The 21,259-nt window shown below is 34.5% G+C and overlaps 1 protein-coding gene across 5 annotated transcripts in view; it reads left to right on the forward strand.

Moving 5' to 3' along the window:
- The first annotated feature begins 3,349 nt into the window (after positions 1-3,349).
- LOC124077233 (bifunctional methylenetetrahydrofolate dehydrogenase/cyclohydrolase 2, mitochondrial-like) overlaps positions 3,350-21,259 on the forward strand; it is a 35,807-nt gene continuing 17,897 nt past the window's right edge. The window contains exons 1-4 of one of the 5 annotated variants that reach the window (XR_006846571.2): positions 3,355-3,621; positions 5,364-5,452; positions 15,161-15,345; positions 15,924-16,046. Coding sequence is in view for 2 of the 5 variants with exons in the window: in XM_046421456.2 (XP_046277412.1) it covers positions 3,479-3,621; positions 15,161-15,345; positions 15,924-16,046 (451 nt within the window). In the remaining 3 variants the exon portion in view is untranslated. Of the gene's footprint in view, positions 3,622-5,363; positions 5,453-9,405; positions 9,498-15,160; positions 15,346-15,923; positions 16,047-21,259 lie in introns of those variants that run through there. The other 4 variants (XR_006846573.2, XM_046421456.2, XR_006846572.2 and 1 more) reach the window with 4 other exon arrangements.

Consider the following 21,259-nt stretch of genomic DNA (forward strand, 5'->3'; position numbering starts at 1 on the left):
AGTCCTAGAATCAGCCTTTTCTCCAAGGATTCTTGGTTCCTTTATTGTTAAAGTCTGGGTTCTAGGTTTACTTATTGCTACTAGGTATTGTCTCTTTTAGGCAGTCTCAGCTGACAAAGCAGAGAAATATGTATGCATACTAACTCCTGAATATTCACACATCTATAAATATTTCTGTACATAACTATATGTATCTATTTTATGCCAAAATCTGTTCATAAGATGTTCCAACATTAGTCCATTGGTATATGGATCATTCTATTCTCCTCCCGTTGCTTATGTTGATTCTTACTCCAAAAGCAAGAAACCTGTTTCCCACCATCCCTCATTTATTTATTTAACTATTCCAGTGTATATGCATACCATTTCAGAATTGTTAACTTATATTTCCAACTTCATTAAATATTGTTTAATGTTTATATGCTGTTTCTTTTGCCATTAGTTTTAAGGATTCTATTCAGTTCCAGAGTTACTTAGGTAAGAAGATTTCCTCACCCCTTTCAGTGAGGATACATTACATTTGTAAAGCAGTTAGATTATCTTGTCACAGTCTGCATTCCTTTTTGGAAAACACCGATCTCCTAAATGATTTTTTGTAATTCACCTACAAGTTTCACTCTTTGTGCTATAAAGTTCTAAATGTTTATGGTCTCCCTGTCCTAAAATTCCTCTGTGCTTCACCTATTAAAGCTTCTCTTTTTCTGAATCTGTGGCAACCACTAATCTTTTTACTGTCTCTATAGTTTTACCTTTTATGCAATGTCAAAGAATTGAAATCATACATTATGTAATTATTTCAGACTGGTTTCTTTCACTTATCAATATTCATTTAAAGTTCATCTTCTTCATCTTATGGCTTGAGAGCTCACCTCCTTTTTTATGGATAAATAATATACCATTGTGTGGTTATATGACAATTTGTTTATTCATCACCTATTGAAGAACATCTTAGTTTTTGGAGAGTATGAATGAAAGTGCTATCAACATTCATATGGAGGTTTCTGTGAGGATATAAATTTCAAATTAGTTGTGTAAATAGCTAGAAACATGACTGCTCATAGTTTAGCACTGTTTAATACAGTTAAGCTATTTTTAGCTTTGAAAGAAGTTTTGTTAGTTTTCCAAGCAATCATCTAAAGTGACTTACTATAGTTTGGATCTTTAAATGTCTCCTAAAGGCCCATGTGTTAAAGCCCTAGTCTCCAGCCTATGGACCAGTTGGGAGATGGTGTAATTTTTAAAAGGTGGGGATGAGTGGAAGGAAGTTAGGTCACTGGGGATATACCCTCGAATAGGATATTGGAGCCCCCACCTGACTGCTATCAAGTGAATTAGTGTCCTCTGCTACATACTCCTGCCATGATGTGATGTGCTCTTACAGACCCTCAGCAACAGGGCCAATTGATCATGGACTGGAATCTCTGAAACTGTGAGCAAAAATAAACCTTTCCTCTTTTTAAGTTAATTAAAAATTAAGTTAATTATCTCTTGTTACAGTGACAGCTGACTAACAGTGACTAACAGTGATTGATTTTTTTTTTTTTTGTACAGGAGATTGAATTCAGGGTGGCACAACCATTGAGCCACATTCCCAGCCCTGTTTTGTATTTTATTTAAAGACAGGGTCTCACTGAGTTGCTTAGCACCTCACTCTTGCTGAGGCTGGCTTTGAACTCGAGATCCTCCTGCCTCAGCCTCCCCAGTCGCTGGGATTTCAGGTGTGCATACACCACCCAGCAATTAAATCATTTTTATTCCTGTCAAAATGAATGATAGCTCCTGTTGCTCCATATCTTTGTCAGCTTTTGGACTTTAGCTATTTTTCCAGGAATGTAGTGGTATTTTATGGTTATTTAATTTGCATTTCCTTAATGCAAATGATATTAAATATATTTCTTTTATGTGCTTTCTTTTTCATCTGTGTATCTTGTTTGTGTTTGGTAGGTTATCTGTTCAGATATTCTGCAAATTTTTAGCTGGCTTGTTTAATTTTTGTTATTAAGTTTAAAATTTATATATATATATATATATATATATATATATATTTGAGGTACAAAACATTTCTTTTTCTTTTCTTTTTTTTTTTTTTTTTTTTTTTGGTACCAAGCACTCAGCCACTGACTGAGCCAAATCCCCAGCCCTATTTTGTATTTTTATTTAGAGACAGGGTCTCACTGAGTTGCTTAGCATCTTGATTTTGTGGAGGCTGGCTTTGAACTCATGATCCTCCTGCTTCAGCCTCACCAGCTGCTGGGATTACAGATGTGTGCCATGGCACCGGGCACTTTCTTTATCAGAAAGTTTCACAAATATTTTCTCCTAACAGTGCCTTTTTGCACAGCAGCAGTTTAAAATTAATTTTTGTGTGTGTGATTTTTTGATTTAATGGATTTTAAAAAATATATTTTGATTTAGATCTAAAATCTAGTTGCTAAAATTTTCTGTTTTCTTCTAGGTTGTTTCTTTGTGTCAAATTGACATATCAGCAAGACAAGATGCTCATTCTTAGTGATATACTTTTTAAAGAACAATTTTCTAACAGTCTGTAACTTTTGAAAACAAATTTTCTCAGTCAAAAAGCAGTTCTGAAAAGAGATTGTTATGACTCTTCACAGCTGCAGCCAGCCCCAGGGAGAAATAATTCCTGTTGACTTTGCAGATGGTTTTATCTATGACTCTTATTGTCTTAACTGGAATATCGAATCAATCGTCTGATATGTGTGTGCGTGTGTGTGTGTATACACACACATATATACATATATATACGCATATATGTATGTGTGTGTGTGTGTGTATATATATATATATACATATATACACATACATATACATACACACATATTAAACATTTTATAAGGAACTTGCTGGAAGAGGTTCTCCTCCACATATTCAAATCTTCATCTCTTTAGACTTGACTTCTTTCTTCTAGGTATCCCAAGGTCACCTAAAGGCATTGGGAAACAAAGACCCTATTACTTTTCAGCTTCAGGTCAAATTCCACCTAACCCTGGGGACGAGGCGGGAGTCTGACTTAGGGAAAAGGGGGGCTGCCTGAAGTTATTGGTACGGATGTCTTCATTGAGCCCTCACTATGGGAAGGTCAGCAGAATGTGGGTGGGTGCAGACACCGGCCGCCAGGCCACAACGCCAGCCTCTGAGGTCTCCAGCTCTCTGGAACGCTCAATACCCTCCGCTCGCCCAGAAATCGGATCCTGGCCCCGCCCCTAAGGACCCGGCTCCTCTGGGCTCCGCCTTCCCAGGGGTCCGTCTCCTGGCCCCGCCCCTGAGGACTCGGCTCCTCTCGGACCAACCCCACCCGGAGCTCTGCTCCTGGCCCCGCCCAGCACAGCGACCCAGAACCCGGCAGCTGGCCCAAGCGCTTGCTCCGCCAGGCCGGGTGGGGGCAGAGCCGGCTTCTGGCGGTGAGGATTCCAGCTGCGGGAGGTGGAACCCGGGGTGGGAAGCCGGTGTTACGGCCATGACAGTATTGGCCCGTGGTTCCTCGCTCCTCCGTGGTCTCCTGGGCCGAGGGCCGGCGCTGGGCGAGAGCGCTGCACCCCGCGTGGTGTCCCCGGGAACGGCCCGGCGCGGGTCCGCTGGCTTTCGGAGCAGCGGCGTGAGGTACGGGCACTGCGGGCGCGGGCCGCTGAGCCGCTGGCCGTGGGATGCGGTGACTGGCGCCCTCAGCACGAGAGCGGCGCGCGGGCCAAAGCCGATTGGGAGTCGCGCTAGGCGCGCTAGGGGCGAGGCCAGCCTTCGCGGTGAACGTGGTCTTGCGGGCAGGTGGCCTTTGCCTGGTCTCGGCCACTGGGACGCACTCCGCCCTGTGCTGCCGCCCCAGCACCTTACATCTTTGCAGCAATTGCAGTTGAGTGACTTATGAAGACATTTGAAGCTCCCAGGAAAGGTGCCATAAAAGCCTGTCTGCTTGGTCAAACAGTTGTTTCTGTTTTGGTTACTGTTGTGTTTCCGAGGAATTGTCCAGAATTTAGTTGTTCAGAATTTCTCACAATGATATGTGAGAAAATAACTGTGATTCAGAGGACTGGTTGTGTGAATTCCTTTCTTTGCTGAGCTCTTATCCAGATCTAAAATTCTTAATGGTTTCACAAAACCAGACGTTCAACCTGATTCTCTGGCGCTTCCCAAACTTCTCTCAGGCGTTCAGTTTTAGATTTATTACATCCCTGTGGACTTGTTTGCGGCTAGTACAATGTAGATGCACAGTGGAACCCAGAAACAGTTCACCTACTTTACTTACTTTAGTTAGAAAATACAACTTAAGCTAAAATTGCATTCACTCAGAGCCAGCGATTCCAGAAGAACCTTTGTTTTCAAACGTTCAGGGCTTCCAAAAAGGCATTTTCTCTGCTGTTTTACATGACCAGACATTGTCCTGTACTTTAGTATTTCTAGTGCCTGGTATGCTACTTGGAAAGAGTAATAGTATGTAATCATAGATGCTGTTTATTTAATTTAAATTAATTCATTCCCGACTGTATACATTTGGGTCTTAGTCTTGAGTGACTGAGTTCAGTTTACTATAGAGTTTACTTTGGACATGGTTTCTAGTAACTAGGCCTTCCACAGTGATATGTGAGAAAATAACAGTGATTCAGAGAACTGGTTGTGTAAAGTGTAAATGGTGTCTAAGAACTTGTGATTTGGAATTACCAGTCAGCTGTACTTCCTAGAAAAATAAAATTCTGTAGAATTCTATTTGCTATTTGTATTACAGAACTGTGGGGGTTATTTAATATTGCCAGTCTAAATTATTTAGATAGATCATCATTCTTTGAATTTCCATTGTTTTAAGGCTTCTTTCCAGAGTATAATAACCTTTTTCGAATTGTACAAGTTGATTAATTTCTCGTTGTCAGGTTGATGTAAGCACTTCCATCTCCCCATCCTTTCTGTTACCTGTGACCATTGAGTAGGTCGCAAACAATATATAACCAAAATATTTGGTAGTAGCTACGCGTTTCATATGCAATAGCACATATACACTTATGGAGAATTTAGATCTTATTTGAAAGCCTCCTTATAATTTAAAATAATTGAGTGAAATGGTTTTGGAAAGCTATTATTCATATGAATGTTAAGAGGTATTACTTTCAGAAGTCTGGCTGCTTTCTGCACCATTTCATGCAGATTACAATTATGTAAAAGTAAATAATATTTTTAAAGACAGAAGTAATCAAATTAAGATAGGTAATATTTTTGACATTCTGTTGGCACTGATTACCATATTTGAAGGTGAGGTTGGCTGTAAGGTTGAGAAACACCTGTGGACTGGTGGATCTCGGGTGGGGAGGACTTTGGACAGTGTGTTGATGCTTATTGGTGTCTCTTTTCTCTTCTAGGACCAGCAGAGAGAAGAGATTCCATCCTCCAGAGGTCGCCACTGTCTGCCTCCCCACTTGTCCCTATCCTCAGTCATCTTTTAAAAAATGTATAGTGACACATTAGTTATCTAGTTCTGCATAGTGAATGTCACTTGTATTTAATATTATTCCTATTGAAAGAAATTTGGAGCTTAGCATTATTTTGACTGAAAATTACCTTTCAGTTTGATAACTCTTTCCCTAGTGATATTGACTGTTTTAAATGAACAGATCTGTCACCAGATTCTGAGTGTTCTAAAGCCTGAAATGAAAAATATTTTTAATTATTTTTTTATATTTGTGACTATAATTTGTGACACTTATAATAATGGGATATATTAAATGCATTTTAAATGGAGAAGTTTTTAAATAAGAATTTCAAGAAATAATATTTGATGGAATTTGGAAAATTCAAATTCTTGAGGTATTATTTAACATTTTCAGTGGTTTTCTCTGTAAAATTTGCAATGAGATTTTCCCCCATTTATGAATGAAATGTTAGATATTATTAATTGGGGAAAATTAATTATTATCAAATAAATAAACCCTTCTGTTTATTGTAGTTTCTTATTTCTTGAAATTGCCTACACATGCTGTGCTTAATAAGGAGTTAATAAATTTGAAGTATCCTGGGTTGTAAATATCATGTGAATTTTGGGTTAGGGCTTTTCAGTGGAGGGAGGGAGCCTGGCAGCAGCCTATCCCATGTGGGTAGACAGTGTATATTAATTCCAGGATCAAAGCAGATTTACAGGTATCCTACAACATAGGAACTTCTCCAAATCCTGCTTTAGATCACTGTACATGAACTACTCATTTTCAGTAACTAAATGAAAATCCCATGTATTTGTTTCTGTTTATCTTGCTGCTTAGTGATTTCTCCAATCATTATTTTGAAAGATTGTCTTTTTTTCCCTCCTTGCAAATACTCTTAATTCTTAGCATCTATAAACTTTTGTGTACCAGCCCTACAGCTTTTTATTAAGGCCTCACCTTTCTGTATGTCTCACTGCCAATGGCTATAATTTTTACACCTAGGCCAACATTAAAAAATATATATATACATATACACACACACACACATAAACACACACACACATAAACACACATACATTTTTGGAGCTAGTAAACATGCTATGGTATGTAGATATTCATGACTTTTTGAGTGGGTAGATGTGTTTAATCATTTAACAAAGACAAATTTTAGCAGTAACACTTTATTTTTCTTCACTTTGCTTTAGTATTTACTCAGTATTTCTGTCTCTGCAGTAGAGTTATCATTTGATTTAAAGACCCATTGTACTCTTTTGAAGGACCCAGACTGTAGTTAGGCCATTATAAAAGTTGATTTTGTGTAGATTGATTTTAATCATTGTAGAGTTAATCTTAAAGGCAGTCCAGTGACAGTTTCTCAAAATCATATTCTGTTTTGTTGACAAATGTAGTGTGGTTTTTCCTATCTTACTGCATTATTTTATTCTAGTGAAAGTATGATATAATAGCCATCTGTGTACAATTTTGATTTCTAAGCAGTTCTTGTGTCATAAATTTAGAAATTAAATGTTTTACCATTTGGTATCTCATGCTTTAGTTTAATCATTGCATCTGTGTCCAGCTGTTCAGAGATAATGTGTATTTCCAAAACCAAGTTTTTTGTTAAAATGGGTCAGTAGAGGAAAAAAAAAGGGACTGATGTTAATCTTAGATCTTGTTAGTCATGGTCTTAGTTATAATTTCGCATTATCTTAAATGACCGGAATCTTTGTTTTTGAAATGCTTTGAAGTTATGTTATATTTTCTTGTTAATACCCTTGATTGGATAATAAAAACAGCAGCAGGGGAGTAAAAAAACCCAAGTAAACTAAAGCACTAGATTATCTTTCACAGCTGTATAAGTTTTGAAAATAGCTTGGCTTAGAGATGATGAAGTTGTTGATAGAGTTAGGAATAGCTTAGATGAAATTTGAACTGTAAAGTGGGATAAACTGAAAGAACAATTTGTAACTAATGATATTTTCTATTAAAAATTGCAAATTGGATCCAAGAAAATAGAAATCTTTGTAGTCAGAATGAATCATAATCCAAACTAACAAAATAGTAGTGCCAAAGAAGATCTTACAGCTGAATATATCCAAGAAGGCTTATGACTACTGTATTTAACATTACATCATGAGCTTTTTTGGTGTGTTGTTAGTTTTTTTTGTTTGTTTTTTTTTTTTTTTTTTAACATTTCAATGTGTGCATGATATTACATTGAATCATTTGTCTACTTCTTAACCTGGTCATCTTGCTATTAATGTTTAGTTCTTGAAAAATGAAATAATTTACTTTAAGATTCAGGTCATGTATTTGTCAACATCATACCAGCCAGGTTTCTTCACTTAATGATCTATGATTACACTCATTAAAACCTGTGTTTTGAACCAAAAGTTTTGTAATTCTAAAGATTTGTAATTCTAAAGTGAGGACCTTTATGTGATTTAAAACAGAGATGTTCACCCTTTTTCATTTTTCTCTTTATAACTTCGCAATGAATGTCATCTTGCCTTTAAGAAACCCATTTTTATTGTTGAGAAATAAATTTTTATTAATATACAAGGAGGCTTTACGCATTTTGCAGAGATTTTTTACATACAATATATTTTTAAATTCTTAAAACAACTGATGGAAGTGGGTACTACTGCTATCCTGAGTTAACAGATTGGGAGGTCACTAACATCTAATAAATCCAGCATTTTTTTCCATTGTAAATATTGGCAGCAAATCACAATACTGTTGGTGCTTGTAATATAACCAATAAAAAGCACAAATATATTAACATAGAGTGAATGCAGAGGGGCTGGGACTGTAGCTCAGTGGTTAAGTGCTTGTCTTGCCTGTGTGAGGCACTGGGTTCATCCTCAGCACCACATAAAAGTAAAGATATTGTGTGTCCATCTACAACTAAAAAAATATTTTAAAAATAGAGTGGACACAGATACCTATAAACATCTATATTTATATATTCATCATTTCTTTGATATTATGGTAGTTAAAACATCTGCCCTTAGATCCTGTTATTTAATGCTTCATTTTAAAAAAAGAAATAATTTGATTACAATATATCAAAAAACCTGGTTTTCCTTGTAATCTTACATATTCTATCTTAAACATTTAAAACAGTTATTCTGAGAATATATCTCTAAATTTCAGCATATGAACCAGGAGTTCTCACAGCACAAAGATTAGCATCCAAGATTCTTCCTGGGAAAATTAGTTTATAAAAAGCACACATTTGTTTAGGTTGTTACAACGTTCTAATTTACATGTTAGGGTCCCTAGTGAACATGTTATAAAATTGAATATAAAAAATAATCATGCATAATAAAAACTTGGCTTCTGTTAACTTTCAAATGTATGATTTTTAGTGAAATAATTTCAAGGTGTGAGTATTTAGGATATGAAATGAAATGTTTTTAAACCGTTTATAAACTTAACGTTTATTGACACTTATTGACTTTAAAAACACCTCAAAAGGCTCCCTTGTACTAGTGATTTGTTTTATTCCAAATGTAATTTTTCTCTGGTTCCCTTGGGTATTATTAATTCAAAATAAAAATGTGTAAGTTATGCCATAAAACAGAAAGTGATTAACATATATGTCAGAAACTGCTGAGAACTTTGAATTTCCTAATGATTTTGTTAGACTTTTTATCTTTAAAATAAACAGTTTACTGAAACTCTTATTCAAATTCTGATTAAAAAGAAGATTGAAAAAAGGGTGTAAGACTTGTCAATTGTATAAATCAAACTATTGATTTGGCTAATATTTTTCTGATATTTTACTATTTTGTGGAGGGATTTATTGATTCACAAAAAGTGATTATTTTTCTTGTTTATTACTTTGCTGTGGTTATTAAACACTATATTGAGTTGTAGTCCATAGATTAAAATGGTTACATTTATTTTCTGGAAGTACAGGTAAATAAGTGCAAAGAAATAATGCCAAATGCTGATGACTTTGTTTTTTATATTGTTCCAGGTTATTTGAATAGACTGTGTTATTAAATAAAAACTAGGAGAAAGAGCCATTTTTGCAAACAAGTCAATCAGCTCTTAGCCAAATCCTTTTAGGTAAGGTCAACAGAAAGTATTCTCGTTATACAGATGGGGGAATAGCCTGCCTTTGAGAGCAGTTACAAGACTTGCCTGATCATAGGGCTGCTAGTGGTGGACACTGTCTGGCTTTAGGTGAGCAATTTTTACTGCATAGTACTGCCTCAATACTCCCTTCCACCCCTTCTGCTATTTTTCCTATGAAGCCCCATTTAGAAGCTAGCTCAGCAATGGGGAGAAAAGTAAGTATGAGGAGTCTGCCTTTCTTGGGAGGTGGCAGGGAGGGCAGGTACTGTGTAAGGGTATTCGTTTAGTAAGGCTGTTGTAGCAAGGTACCACAAAGTAGGTGACTTAAAACAATAGAATTCTATTCTCACACTTTTTGGAAGCCTGAAGTCTAGAATCTAGTTATCTTCAGGGCCGTGCTCTCTCTCCTAGCTTCTGGTTGTTGCCAGTAGTCCTTAGTATTCTTTAGTACTCGGTGCATAGCTTTAATCTTTGCCTCTGTAGTTACATCACTGTGTTCTCTCTGAATTTTTACAGGGTATTCTGTGTGTGTTTTTCTCTTTTCTTGAAAGAACAGCAGTTGTTTTGGAATAAGGGTCCCACTGTATTCCAGTTTGATGTAATCTTAAACCTTAATTACAAACACAAACACCTTATCTTCAAATAAGGTCCTATGTACCATAGGTTAGGGGTTGAACATATCTTTTGGGGTGGGCACAGTTTAATCCACCACAGAATTTCAAAATAATTTGTACATTGCTTGAGGTATCATTTAATTAGTTCAGTTCTTTCCTTGGGTTTGAAAGGGTACATTTTTGTTTGTCAGCTTTGGTTTCACTAATTATAGTTCACTAAAAGCTTCAAATCTGAAAATGCTCTTTTCTCTTTTTGATCTATTTGCTCAATAGTGGATTAATAATTTCTAACAGATTTTAAGCAAAATGCAACAATTTTAGATCTTTTAGGCTGATTTACAAAATATTTTTTTAAAAAATTCTTATTTCTAAAACTTGGTAAGGCAACAAAGAGAAAAGAATACTTTCTAGGTGAAAGTATTATTTCAAGCATATTTATGCATCATAATTTTCTTCATACTGAAAGTAGATGATGGCCTCCTATCACTAATACTAGATTGGGATTCCTCCTTTGAGAGTATTGGGCCTAAATCTGAGGTTCTTAACTGAGGCTCTGTAGAGCCGTGTTAATAATAAACTGTGGGATTTTCAGATCTACCTATAGAATATCTCAACAAATTCCTGATAACTCTTTAACAAGTCTATTTTATCAATTGTGAGTCTTGTATTTTGTGACATTAGAGCTCTGACCTTATGAATAGATTAATATTTTGTCCCTGTAATGAAAAGCTAACAGATAGGAAAACAAAAATGTGTGTGTGTGTGTGTGTGTGTGTGTGTGTGTGTTTTCAAATTCTAGAGCTACTGAACATTTTGGAATACTGAAACAAACCTCCAAAATTCCAAGAAATCTTCAAGAGCAAACTTGATCAAACAGAAGAAGAATCAGTAAACTCAAAGACATGTCATTCAAATTTACCCAATTCAAGATGTAAGAGTGAGGAAATAGTACTTAGGAGATACTGTCAAGTGAACTAATATGCAAATTATGGGAGTCTCAGAAGGAGCAGAGAAAGAAAAAGGGCAGAAAGTTTATTTAAAGAAATAATGATATAAAACTTCCTAAATTGTGTAGAGGAATTCAATAAGTTCAAAGAACCACAAATAGTACACAGATACATTATAATCAAAATTCTCAGTGAATTCTGAAAGCAGCAAAAGAAAAGTAACTCTTCACATAAAAAGGAATTCTCCATAAGGCTATCAGCTTGAGAAGAAAAAAGCAAGAAAGGAACAAAGAATAAAAGATATACAAATCAACCAGAAAATAATTAACAAAATGATAGTAGTGACTCTTTGCCTATCAGTAATAATCTTGAATGCAAGTGAATTAAATTGTCCAAACAAAAAAATGCAGTGATTAATGAATAAAAACCAAGGTTCAACTATATTCTGCCCACAATAGACATATTTTAGTTTTAAGTATAAACGTGGGTTGAAAGTGAAGTGAGGAAAAAAGATACTCTATACAAATGGTAACCAAAGGACATAAGGGATTATTATACTTTGACAAAATAAATCAAATGAGGCAAAGGAGATCATTACGTAATAACAGGAATCAATTCTCCAAGAGTATAGGATGCTTGTAAATGTGTAAAATAAATATCTACAGAACTAAAGAGAGGAATAGAGATCAATATAATAATGATAAGGAACTTCACTACCCCACTTTTAAAAACAGATAATCCAGATGGAAAATCAAAAGGGAACAGTGGTCTTGGACAACAGTATAGACCAAGTTAACCTAACAGATATACAGGACATTCCATCCAACAGCCATAAAAATACACATTCTTCTCAAACACATAGGATAGATCATGTTAGGTTATCAAAAAAAAAAAAAAAAAGATTTAGCAAATTGAAGATGATTGAAATCTTATCAAGTATTTTCTTACCACACTGATGTGAACTAGGTATCAATGAGAGTATGTAATAGAAAATATTACAGATATGTGAAAAAAGGAAAAGAAGCCTCAAAGTTGTAAACTAAAGAGATGATATTACAAGATTACCACTGATTCCACAGAAATATAAATGATCATAAGAAACTCCTATAAACAAGTATACATCAACAAATTGGATAACCTAGAAGAAATGAGTGAATTCTTAGAAATATACAACTTATGAGACTGAATCATGAAGAAATACAGGCTATGAGCAGGCCAATAATAAGAGACTGAACTCGGTAATAAAATGCCCTTTAATAAAGAAAACCCTGGGCACCTGATGGCTTCAGTGGTGAACACTATCAAGCTTTAATAATAATACCCTTTTAAATTTCTTCAAAAAATGGAAGAGGGAGCATGTCCAAACCCATTTTACAAGGTCAACATTACCTCTATAACAAAGCCAGACAATGTCATCACAAAAAAAGGGAACTACAAGTCAATGCTCCTGATGAACCTCCAGTACTGTCTAATGCACCAGCATCCCTTACTTGGAATACACTGGTCTCAGTGGGCATCTCCTTCTCTCCTTGTGATTTTATAAATCTACCCTCCATATTTTCACTAGATTTCATTTTCAAAAAGAAAATCAGTTCATGTCATTCTTCTCAAAATCTCTAAATGGCTGCCTGTCTCACAATAAAAGCCAATCTCCTTTTAAAGACTTGCAGGGCCTTGTATGACCTGATATCTAGCTACTTCTCTGACTTCCTATCTTTTCCTGGTTCATTTGTTCTCCTCACTATAGCAACTCTTGCTGTTCCTCCAACATGCCAGCACACTCCTGCCTATGCTATGTGCTTCCCTGGGCCTAATATTCTTTTCATACACTACTTATTAGTTTTATTTATTTCTGTTCCAATATCACCTTTTTTTTTAACAGTATCACCTTAACCATTGATACAAAATAATTTTGGCTCTCAAATGGGTCCTTTCCCTCTATTATGTCACACATGATATATTAAATATTTACTTAAATTTTTTTTCATGTCTTCTTTAACTGGAATATAGTTTCCATGTAAGTGATGCACTTTACCCTTTTAGCTTTTCAATAGTATGCATATTGAAAAGTCTCATTTTTTTATGCACTACATTCTGTGATCCAGAAAATGTGTTTTCAGTTCTTCTAGCGTATAGACTGATGTAGGCATTCTCTCATGGGGCCTCTGCTAATTCTGGGTAGCTTCATTCTGTTTCTTATTGTTTCTACAGAAGTAGGCTTGGTTGGGCTCTGAGGTGACTGAAGGAATCAATGCAAAGGACCAGTTACTAATGAAAATTCTCAGAATCTCAATTCTTAATTTACTCACAAACACCAGCTAGGCTATATCATTTCAGTTATACATAGTAATCTGATTTAACATCTTAATGCTTTATTGTAAAGGAATCCCTTCCACATTCTCAGACTTAACATAGGATGTAGTCGAATTTAATTTGTATATAGTTGTTTCGTCTCTTTGGAAGCTAGGAATCAGTTTATGCCATTGTCATTTCTGACATCCTCCGGGTCACATGTCTTCGTAGCATCTGGTCCATAATTACCCTGGACCATGTTTAGTGACGGACAGCTTCATAGTAGTCTATGAACAAATTATTGTGTTTAACAGAGAATCAATTAATAGCATCAACAGCAACATTTCTATTCACATGCTATAAACATAAGACAGAGACCAAGTGTTTTGTATTTTAAAATATAAATGTGTTCTTTACTGTGAGAGTGAATTATCTGTTAGCAGATATAAACCTGCTTCTGTAAGAATGTTTTATCCTAACTGAATATTGCTGACACAAATTAATTTATTAAAAGTGTTTACTTTTTTACTGTCTCTTAGAAAAGAATTGTGCTGTAATTATTTATCATATCTGCAACCCTTAATATTTGCTAATATAGAAGGTAATTTATATTTTAGTATTAAAAGGCCACTTAAATAAATTCATAAAATATGGGAAACAAAAATTCATAATGAAAAAAGTTTATTAATTTATCTTTAAAAATAAAACTCAAAATTAAGCATATTTATTTTAATTTGATTTAGTCTATAATTATAATAAGCATGACAAGACTGACAGCTTAAGTCAGGGTGTTGATCAGGGTGATAGAATAAAATTATTCCTTGGAGAAGTTAAAAGAGTTGTATAGCATGGTGCTCATGGCTTCAGGCTCTTATATAGGATGTATTAAGCAAGAGTGAACTGATTTAGCCTTAAGGCCACAAGCTTTGGGGGCTACTTATACACAACATGGAGCACAAGTTTGAAATTAGGTGCTAGTTTTAACTAAGCTCTGATAATTTATCTCTTTAGAAAGAATATATAATATAGCCAATATTATAGTACAGATCTTGAGTATGTGGCTTGACAATTAAAAAATGTATATGAATGAAAGTTATAAAGAAATGTATAAAATAGTTTTTTTGTCTATTTAGGCTGCTAAACTAGCATACCATAAACTTAGTGGCTTATGAACAAGAGAAATTTATTTCTCAAGTTCTGAAGGCTGAAGTCCAAGATTAAGGTACCAGGAGATTTGATTTGTAGTAAGGACCTCCTCCTTGATTCATGCATAGTTATCTTCTGTGTGCTTACATGGAAAAATGAGACCCTCTGTAGTCTCATTCATGAGGACTTCATCCTTTTGACCTAATCACCTAACAAATGACCCACCTCCTAATCCCATATCATTGGGGGTTATGATTTCAACATACAAATTTTGGGGAAAACAAACATTTCCCCTATAGGGGGTGGATTATAAAGTAGAACTAAAAAGCAGAATTGGAATCCTTCACAAAATTACAAATATATTTATGAATCCGAAGAGTGTTCAATATAATTGAGAAAATCAAATTTTGGATGCTTATCCTTGTTTTTTTCATTCTTGTACCTTAAATCTATGCAGTGGAATGAATGAAATATTTTTTAGCAAGAGTGAACTGATTTAGCCTTAAGGTCACAAGCCTGTGGGGCTACTCATACATAACATGGAGCACAAGTTTGAAGTTAGGTGCTGGTTTTAACTAAGCTCTGATGATTTATCTCTTCAAAAAGAATATATATGCATTTTTAGTATTAAAACTTTTTGTTTCATTTTCCATAGATATGAAGCTGTTGTCATCTCAGGAACTGAAATTGCCAAACAAATCCAGAAAGAAATACATCAAGGTGTGGAATCATGGATTGCCCTTGGGCACAGAAGACCTCACCTCAGTATCATTTTAGTGGGAGACAACCCAGCAAGCCATACATATGTCAGGAATAAGATAAAAGCTGCCTCAGCAGTAGGTGGGTATGTGTTTTAATTGGAATTATTGTTTAGTGTTTTTACTTAAAAGTGTGATCATTATAAATGATGATTATCAAATAAGCATCATTTGAATAACATGTATCATTAGAGATTATCCAGTTACCAAAGTTTATGTTAATCTTACTAGTTTTCTTCTGATTTTTTATGGAATGAATTCAACGTGATTTCATATTTTATGGGAGATGTGAGAGGAATACTTAATATTAAAAGGGCCTACATATTCATTACATTTGCTTTAATGAAATAGTAACCTCCCTTACTCTGTTCTAGTTGGCCTAATAGTGTTGGTGGTAGTGGTATTTTTACTCTTGTTAAATATATTAATAGTAGGTTGTATCAAATTAGTGCAAATTGTCACCTGGGATACTAACCAAAGAATGCGTGTGAATCATGAGAAAACATCTGATCTATTTGAGAAATCCTACCCTATGATATGTTGAACACTGTCTTTGTATGAGGGGCTTTCCCTCCAGTGGGATGGGTGCATAGGAAATGAATCACACACTATAGAACCATATTTTGGTTAGGTAAGTGATTTTGCTTATTTTTCTTCCAGGTATCTGTAGTGAGCTCATTCTAAAACCTAAGGATGTTTCTCAGGAAGAACTTTTGGATATAACTGATCAATTGAACATGGACCCAAGAGTCAGTGGTATATTAGTTCAGTTACCGCTTCCAGGTACATAAGGCTCTTCCATATGTCTGGTTTGTCTAGGATAAAGGGTATCTTTCAACATAATATCATAAACCTACAGGTAATTTATGCAATATATTCAGAAGGATACTAACTATTATACTAATGGTGGGGTAATAGGTAACAACTTCTGAATCATTTATGGTGACATTGATGAAAACCTATGAAAGAAAAATTTAGGCATTGGCAATACCCACACTTCTTGCTTTGCACAATAGTGTACAACCATAAAAATGACTGTGTACACTAAAATCAAGCAATATAATCTTAATAATCAATAAGAAACAATAATTTTTCTGTGACTTTAACATTTTTTCTTAAATTCTTACAAACTGTCTTAGTATGGTTTATAAATATAGTGAAATAAAAAGTGAAACTATTTATTCAAAACACTAATTTAACATTAGCAACATTGAGAATTAAAGTTTTTTTTTTTGTTTTGTGTTTGTTTTATAAAGGGTAGTGTATAGTATGAGCTTGGCATGGTGACATAAGTCTGTAATTCCAGTTACTATGGGGATCTAGGTAGGAGGATGGCAAGTTTGAGGACAATTGAGGCAACTTAGTGTCTCAACATAAGAGGGACAGGGATATAGCTTAGTGGTAGAGCACTTGCCTAGCATGTGTGAGACCCTCACTTTGATCTCCAGTACTGGAAAAAACAAAAAAGAGTAGTTTGAAATTTGAAGTGCTTATCCCTCATTACACAACTTATGACGTGGAGCGAACATCTTTTCAATGCTATGGCAAATTGAACTGTCATATTCCTGTCCAAGTTTTGATCAGCTTCCAACATTTTATCCTTTATACTTTCAATGTTATGAAATATTGCTAATAGTTCCTTTAATGTGAAATTTTATGCAGTTATCATTTCCTCTGGGACACCATCATCCTTTTTATCACACTTCCTATGTTTATGTCAATCAGTTCACCTTCACTAAGTTCCTCTGGATGCATAGCCAAATCTCTGCAAAGGATGCAATGTCAGCATTCCATAGTCAATTTACAGTCAATTAGAACTCTGTGAAAGTGGCTTTTCAATATTGTTCTTGCTTTCACTTTATACAGGCCTCTGTCTCTCCTATCTTTGTTTTGCTGTTACCATTTTTCAGATCTACTACCCATTTCACTTTTAGTATTATCATTTTATGAGTGTTCACTGAACTTTCATCTTTATAGGTTAATGCCCTTTGTTAGTTTTCCACTTTGTAAAATGTCATATGGGTTTATCTGTCTGGGAGACATGGTGACAACATACTTTGGTTTCCCATGTTTTAACTGGGTAAAAACAGGAGGAAAAAACATGCAGTATCCATTCTCCAGGGGTCTTTGAAAGAAGTGGTATGATTGGTCAGCGATCATGATGCTGATCTGTTATTTACATAGTAATTATGGACTGAACAACCAGTAGCTGTTATGTAATTACAGTTAATATAGAATGATAGCTGAAATTTGAACTATGTTGTTGTTGAAGGAATGGTATCACTTAACTAAATTGAGGTTCTGAAATTTGTGCATATTTGAATTGTGCAAGTGAGGATTGCTATAATAGAGGTTAGTTTTTACAGTTTCAAGTTATGTAAGTTTTTATCAACAATTTTATGATGGGCAGAAAGTAAAGTTATATGATGTTTTTATATTTTCTTTAATGATATAACTTAATATCTTGGTATACATGATACATTTTATGGTGTTTAAATTATATCAAAATTCATACTTTTAATTATTTTTCTCCAATCTAGTGGCACTTAAAAATAGTAAAATTGGAAAGGATCATAGAATTTATCAAGGTTTCCTTCTGAGAAAAATTCTGATATAGATAATTCTGTATATTCTTCATGTTAATGTAGTGTTATATCACTTCCTTTTAAAACTAGGTGAAGAATTCAACACATGCAGTACTCCCATTTCATATTCTAGATAAATGAGATTTAAAGAAGATTAAAAGTTCATTAACATTATAAATCTTCCCAAAAAGTTTTGTTGGTGTTTGACAGTTGTTTGGCTTATGCAAAAAAAAAAAAAATACTTTTGGCACTGTATTTGCTAAGCAATCATTTTATAGCTTGCAGTTGTTGGAACTTCCTCCACTTGCATTTTTACAATATTTAAATAGTTTTACAAGACATATAACAATACTAACTCTTAAAATGCCCATACTACTCCAAGTGATCTATAGAGTCATTGTAATACCTATCAAACTTTCAGTAGTACATTGCATAAAAATAGATAGTACAATCCTAAAGTTCATTTGAAACTATGAAAGACCCTGAATATCCAAAGCAATTCAGAGCAAAAGGAACAAAGATAGGCCTCATGCTACTTGATCTCAAAATCAACTACAAAGCTATAGTACTCAAATCAGCACAGTACTTGCACAAATAGGTATGCATAGGTCAATAAAACAGAATAGAGATCCCAGGAATAAATTCACATTTAAGGTCAACTATTTTTGACAAGAGCACACATTAGAAAAGGACAGTCTCTTTAAGAAATTAATCAAAGACTTAAATGTAGACCTGAAACTGTAAACTGTAAAGAGAAAAACTTGGGGAGGGGGAAGCTTCTTGACATTCTTCTGGGCTCTGAGTCTTAGATGTGACCCCTAAGCACAGGCAATAAAAGCAAAAATACATGAATGGGATTGTATCAAACTAAAATGCTCATGCACAGAAAAGGAAACAACAGAGAGGAGACAACATATAGAATGGGAAAAATATTTGTAAATCACACACATGATAAGGGGTTAATATAAAAAATGCAAGCAACTCACAAAACTCAATAGCAAGGAAACAAATAACCTGATTAAAAAAATGGACAAAGAAACTGAATAGTCATTTCCAAAAAAACCCATAAAAATAGTTAACATGTATATAAAAAATGCTCAATCACACTAATCATTAGGGGAAAGTAAATTAAAACTGTAATGAGATATTGCCTCCTACCTGTTAGGATGGCTATTATCATGAAAACAAAAGATAGGTGTTGATAAGGATGTGCAGAAAAGGGCACCAGGATGAGGAGAAAAGGAAACTGACCTGAGTTTTTGTTGAGAATGTGAATTGGTACACTCATTATAGGAAACAGTATGGAGGTTCTTCAGAAGTTAAAATAAAATTACCATATGATCCAGGAGTTCCCCTTTTAGGTGTATAACCAAAGGACATGAAATCAGTTTGCCAAGGAGACATCTGTATTCTCATATCCACTGAAGGATTTTTTATAATAGCCAATATATAGAATCAACCTAAATACTTATCAACAGATAAATGGATAAAGAAAATATTGTGTGTATACTATGGAATGATGTTGAGTCACTGAAGAAGAAAATCCTGCCATTTGTAATAACATGAAAGAATATGGAGTACATTATGCTAAGTGAAATAAACCAGGCAAAGAGAGACAATTACTGCATGATCTCATTAAGGTGTAGAATCTAAAACAAGTCAAACCCATAGAAATACAGGGTAGAATGTGGTTACTGTGATGGGGGCTGGAGTGTGTGTGTATGAATGGGTGTATGTGTGTGTGTGTGTGTCTAGATAGGTCAAAGGACACAAAATTTCTGTCATGATGAATAAATTCTGTTGAACAACATGGTGACTATAGTGTTAATAATGTATTGTATACTTAAAAATTACTGAGAAGGTAGATTGTACATGGTCTTACCACACAAAATTATAGATTAGATATTCTAATGAGTTTGACTTGACCAATCTGTAAAATTGTGTACATGTTTGAAAACATAATGGAATGGGAATGTAGCTCAGTTATACAGAGCTTGCATAGCATGAGTAAGCCCTGGGGTCTAATCTCCAGCTCCATCAAAAATATATATATAGTATACCATAATACATATAATTTTTAATCTATCAATTTAAAAAATTTAAAAATCATTTTACAAACTACTACTTGTAATTTCTCAGGTAGTTCTAACTGTATTAGATTTAATTTATCTTAATAAAATCAAAATTTTATCTAGAAATTTTACCCCTTTAAGAGCAACCTTCTTATTTGGGGACTTTGTTATCAATATGCCACTAGATGGCACTGGCTATCCATCTGTACTAGAAAACAAATTGAACTCTGTTCATTTCAGAGTAAGATACAATCAAAGGGACCATAGCAAATTCTAGATGCTCTGTGCAAGGGCCTTTTTCTATCTTGCTGAAAAGTCTCTCTCTATATATATTTACCTGAACACATACACACAAAATAATAGTGATGAATATTAATTGCGTTAAGCATTTATTATGTCAGGCAGTTTACATTTATTAACTCATTGAATCCTCACAATAATCCTGTGGAGTTGAAGTTATGTAAATTTTTCTGATGTGGTATTTCAGGCAAAAAATGATTATATAACTTCCTTCCAGGTTACAGAGCTTCTGAGTAATTAAGCTGGAATTTGAATCCAGGCAGACTGATCTCCCATGCTAATACTTTTAGCCATCTTTGGTGCCCTCACCAGCTTATCAGTATTAACTAGTGAGTAGGATGATTGTTTGAAATGTATGTGCTAATGTTATGACTTATAATGTTCTGAAAGACAGTCTAATGTAACATGTTGTTAAAAGGCAAACTCTAGAAACCCATGGCATGGGTTTGGATCTTGGTTCTACCATTTACTAATAGGTAATATTGAAATATTGGTCAGTTTTTACTTCACCTCTCTGTATCTTACTCTTCCTATCTATAAAATAAAAAAGATAATTCCTACAATAAGGATTTTTTGAGAATTAAATAAAATAATCAATATAAAGAAGTATCTGTTATGTAGTAATAAAAATGGATTCCCAGTTATTTTATTGTAGAAATCTGAGATTCTTTTTCACAATTAGGCCAAAGTCTTGAATAAAATAAATTCCAAACTATAGCTATAATTCTAATGTTGGGAGCACAAGGTTGCATAAGGATTAAATAGAACCTGTAATCAGTTCTCATGTACTTCAGGAGGGTAAAAGCAAAGGAATGAGATAGAATCATGTCCTGCCTAATGGTACTAGGTCTGTCCTAGGCTAAGCTCCTGTTTGTGTTTGAAAGCTGTGCAACCTTAGCCAGGATTGGAGGTACCCAGGTTATAACTGTGTGTCTACAGTCATTATAGCTTATCTGTCCTATAGCTGACTTTAAAGCTTAGAAGGACTAAACAGACCATATGTAGGTGTTTCACTTGTCCAGATTGTGCATAGATTCTA

The sequence above is a fragment of the Marmota monax genome, unplaced genomic scaffold (genome assembly GCF_021218885.2).
Source record: "Marmota monax isolate L192 unplaced genomic scaffold, Marmota_monax_Labrador192_F-V1.1 WCK01_AAM20220418_F8-fsc01609, whole genome shotgun sequence".
NCBI classification, from domain to species: Eukaryota; Metazoa; Chordata; class Mammalia; order Rodentia; family Sciuridae; genus Marmota; species Marmota monax.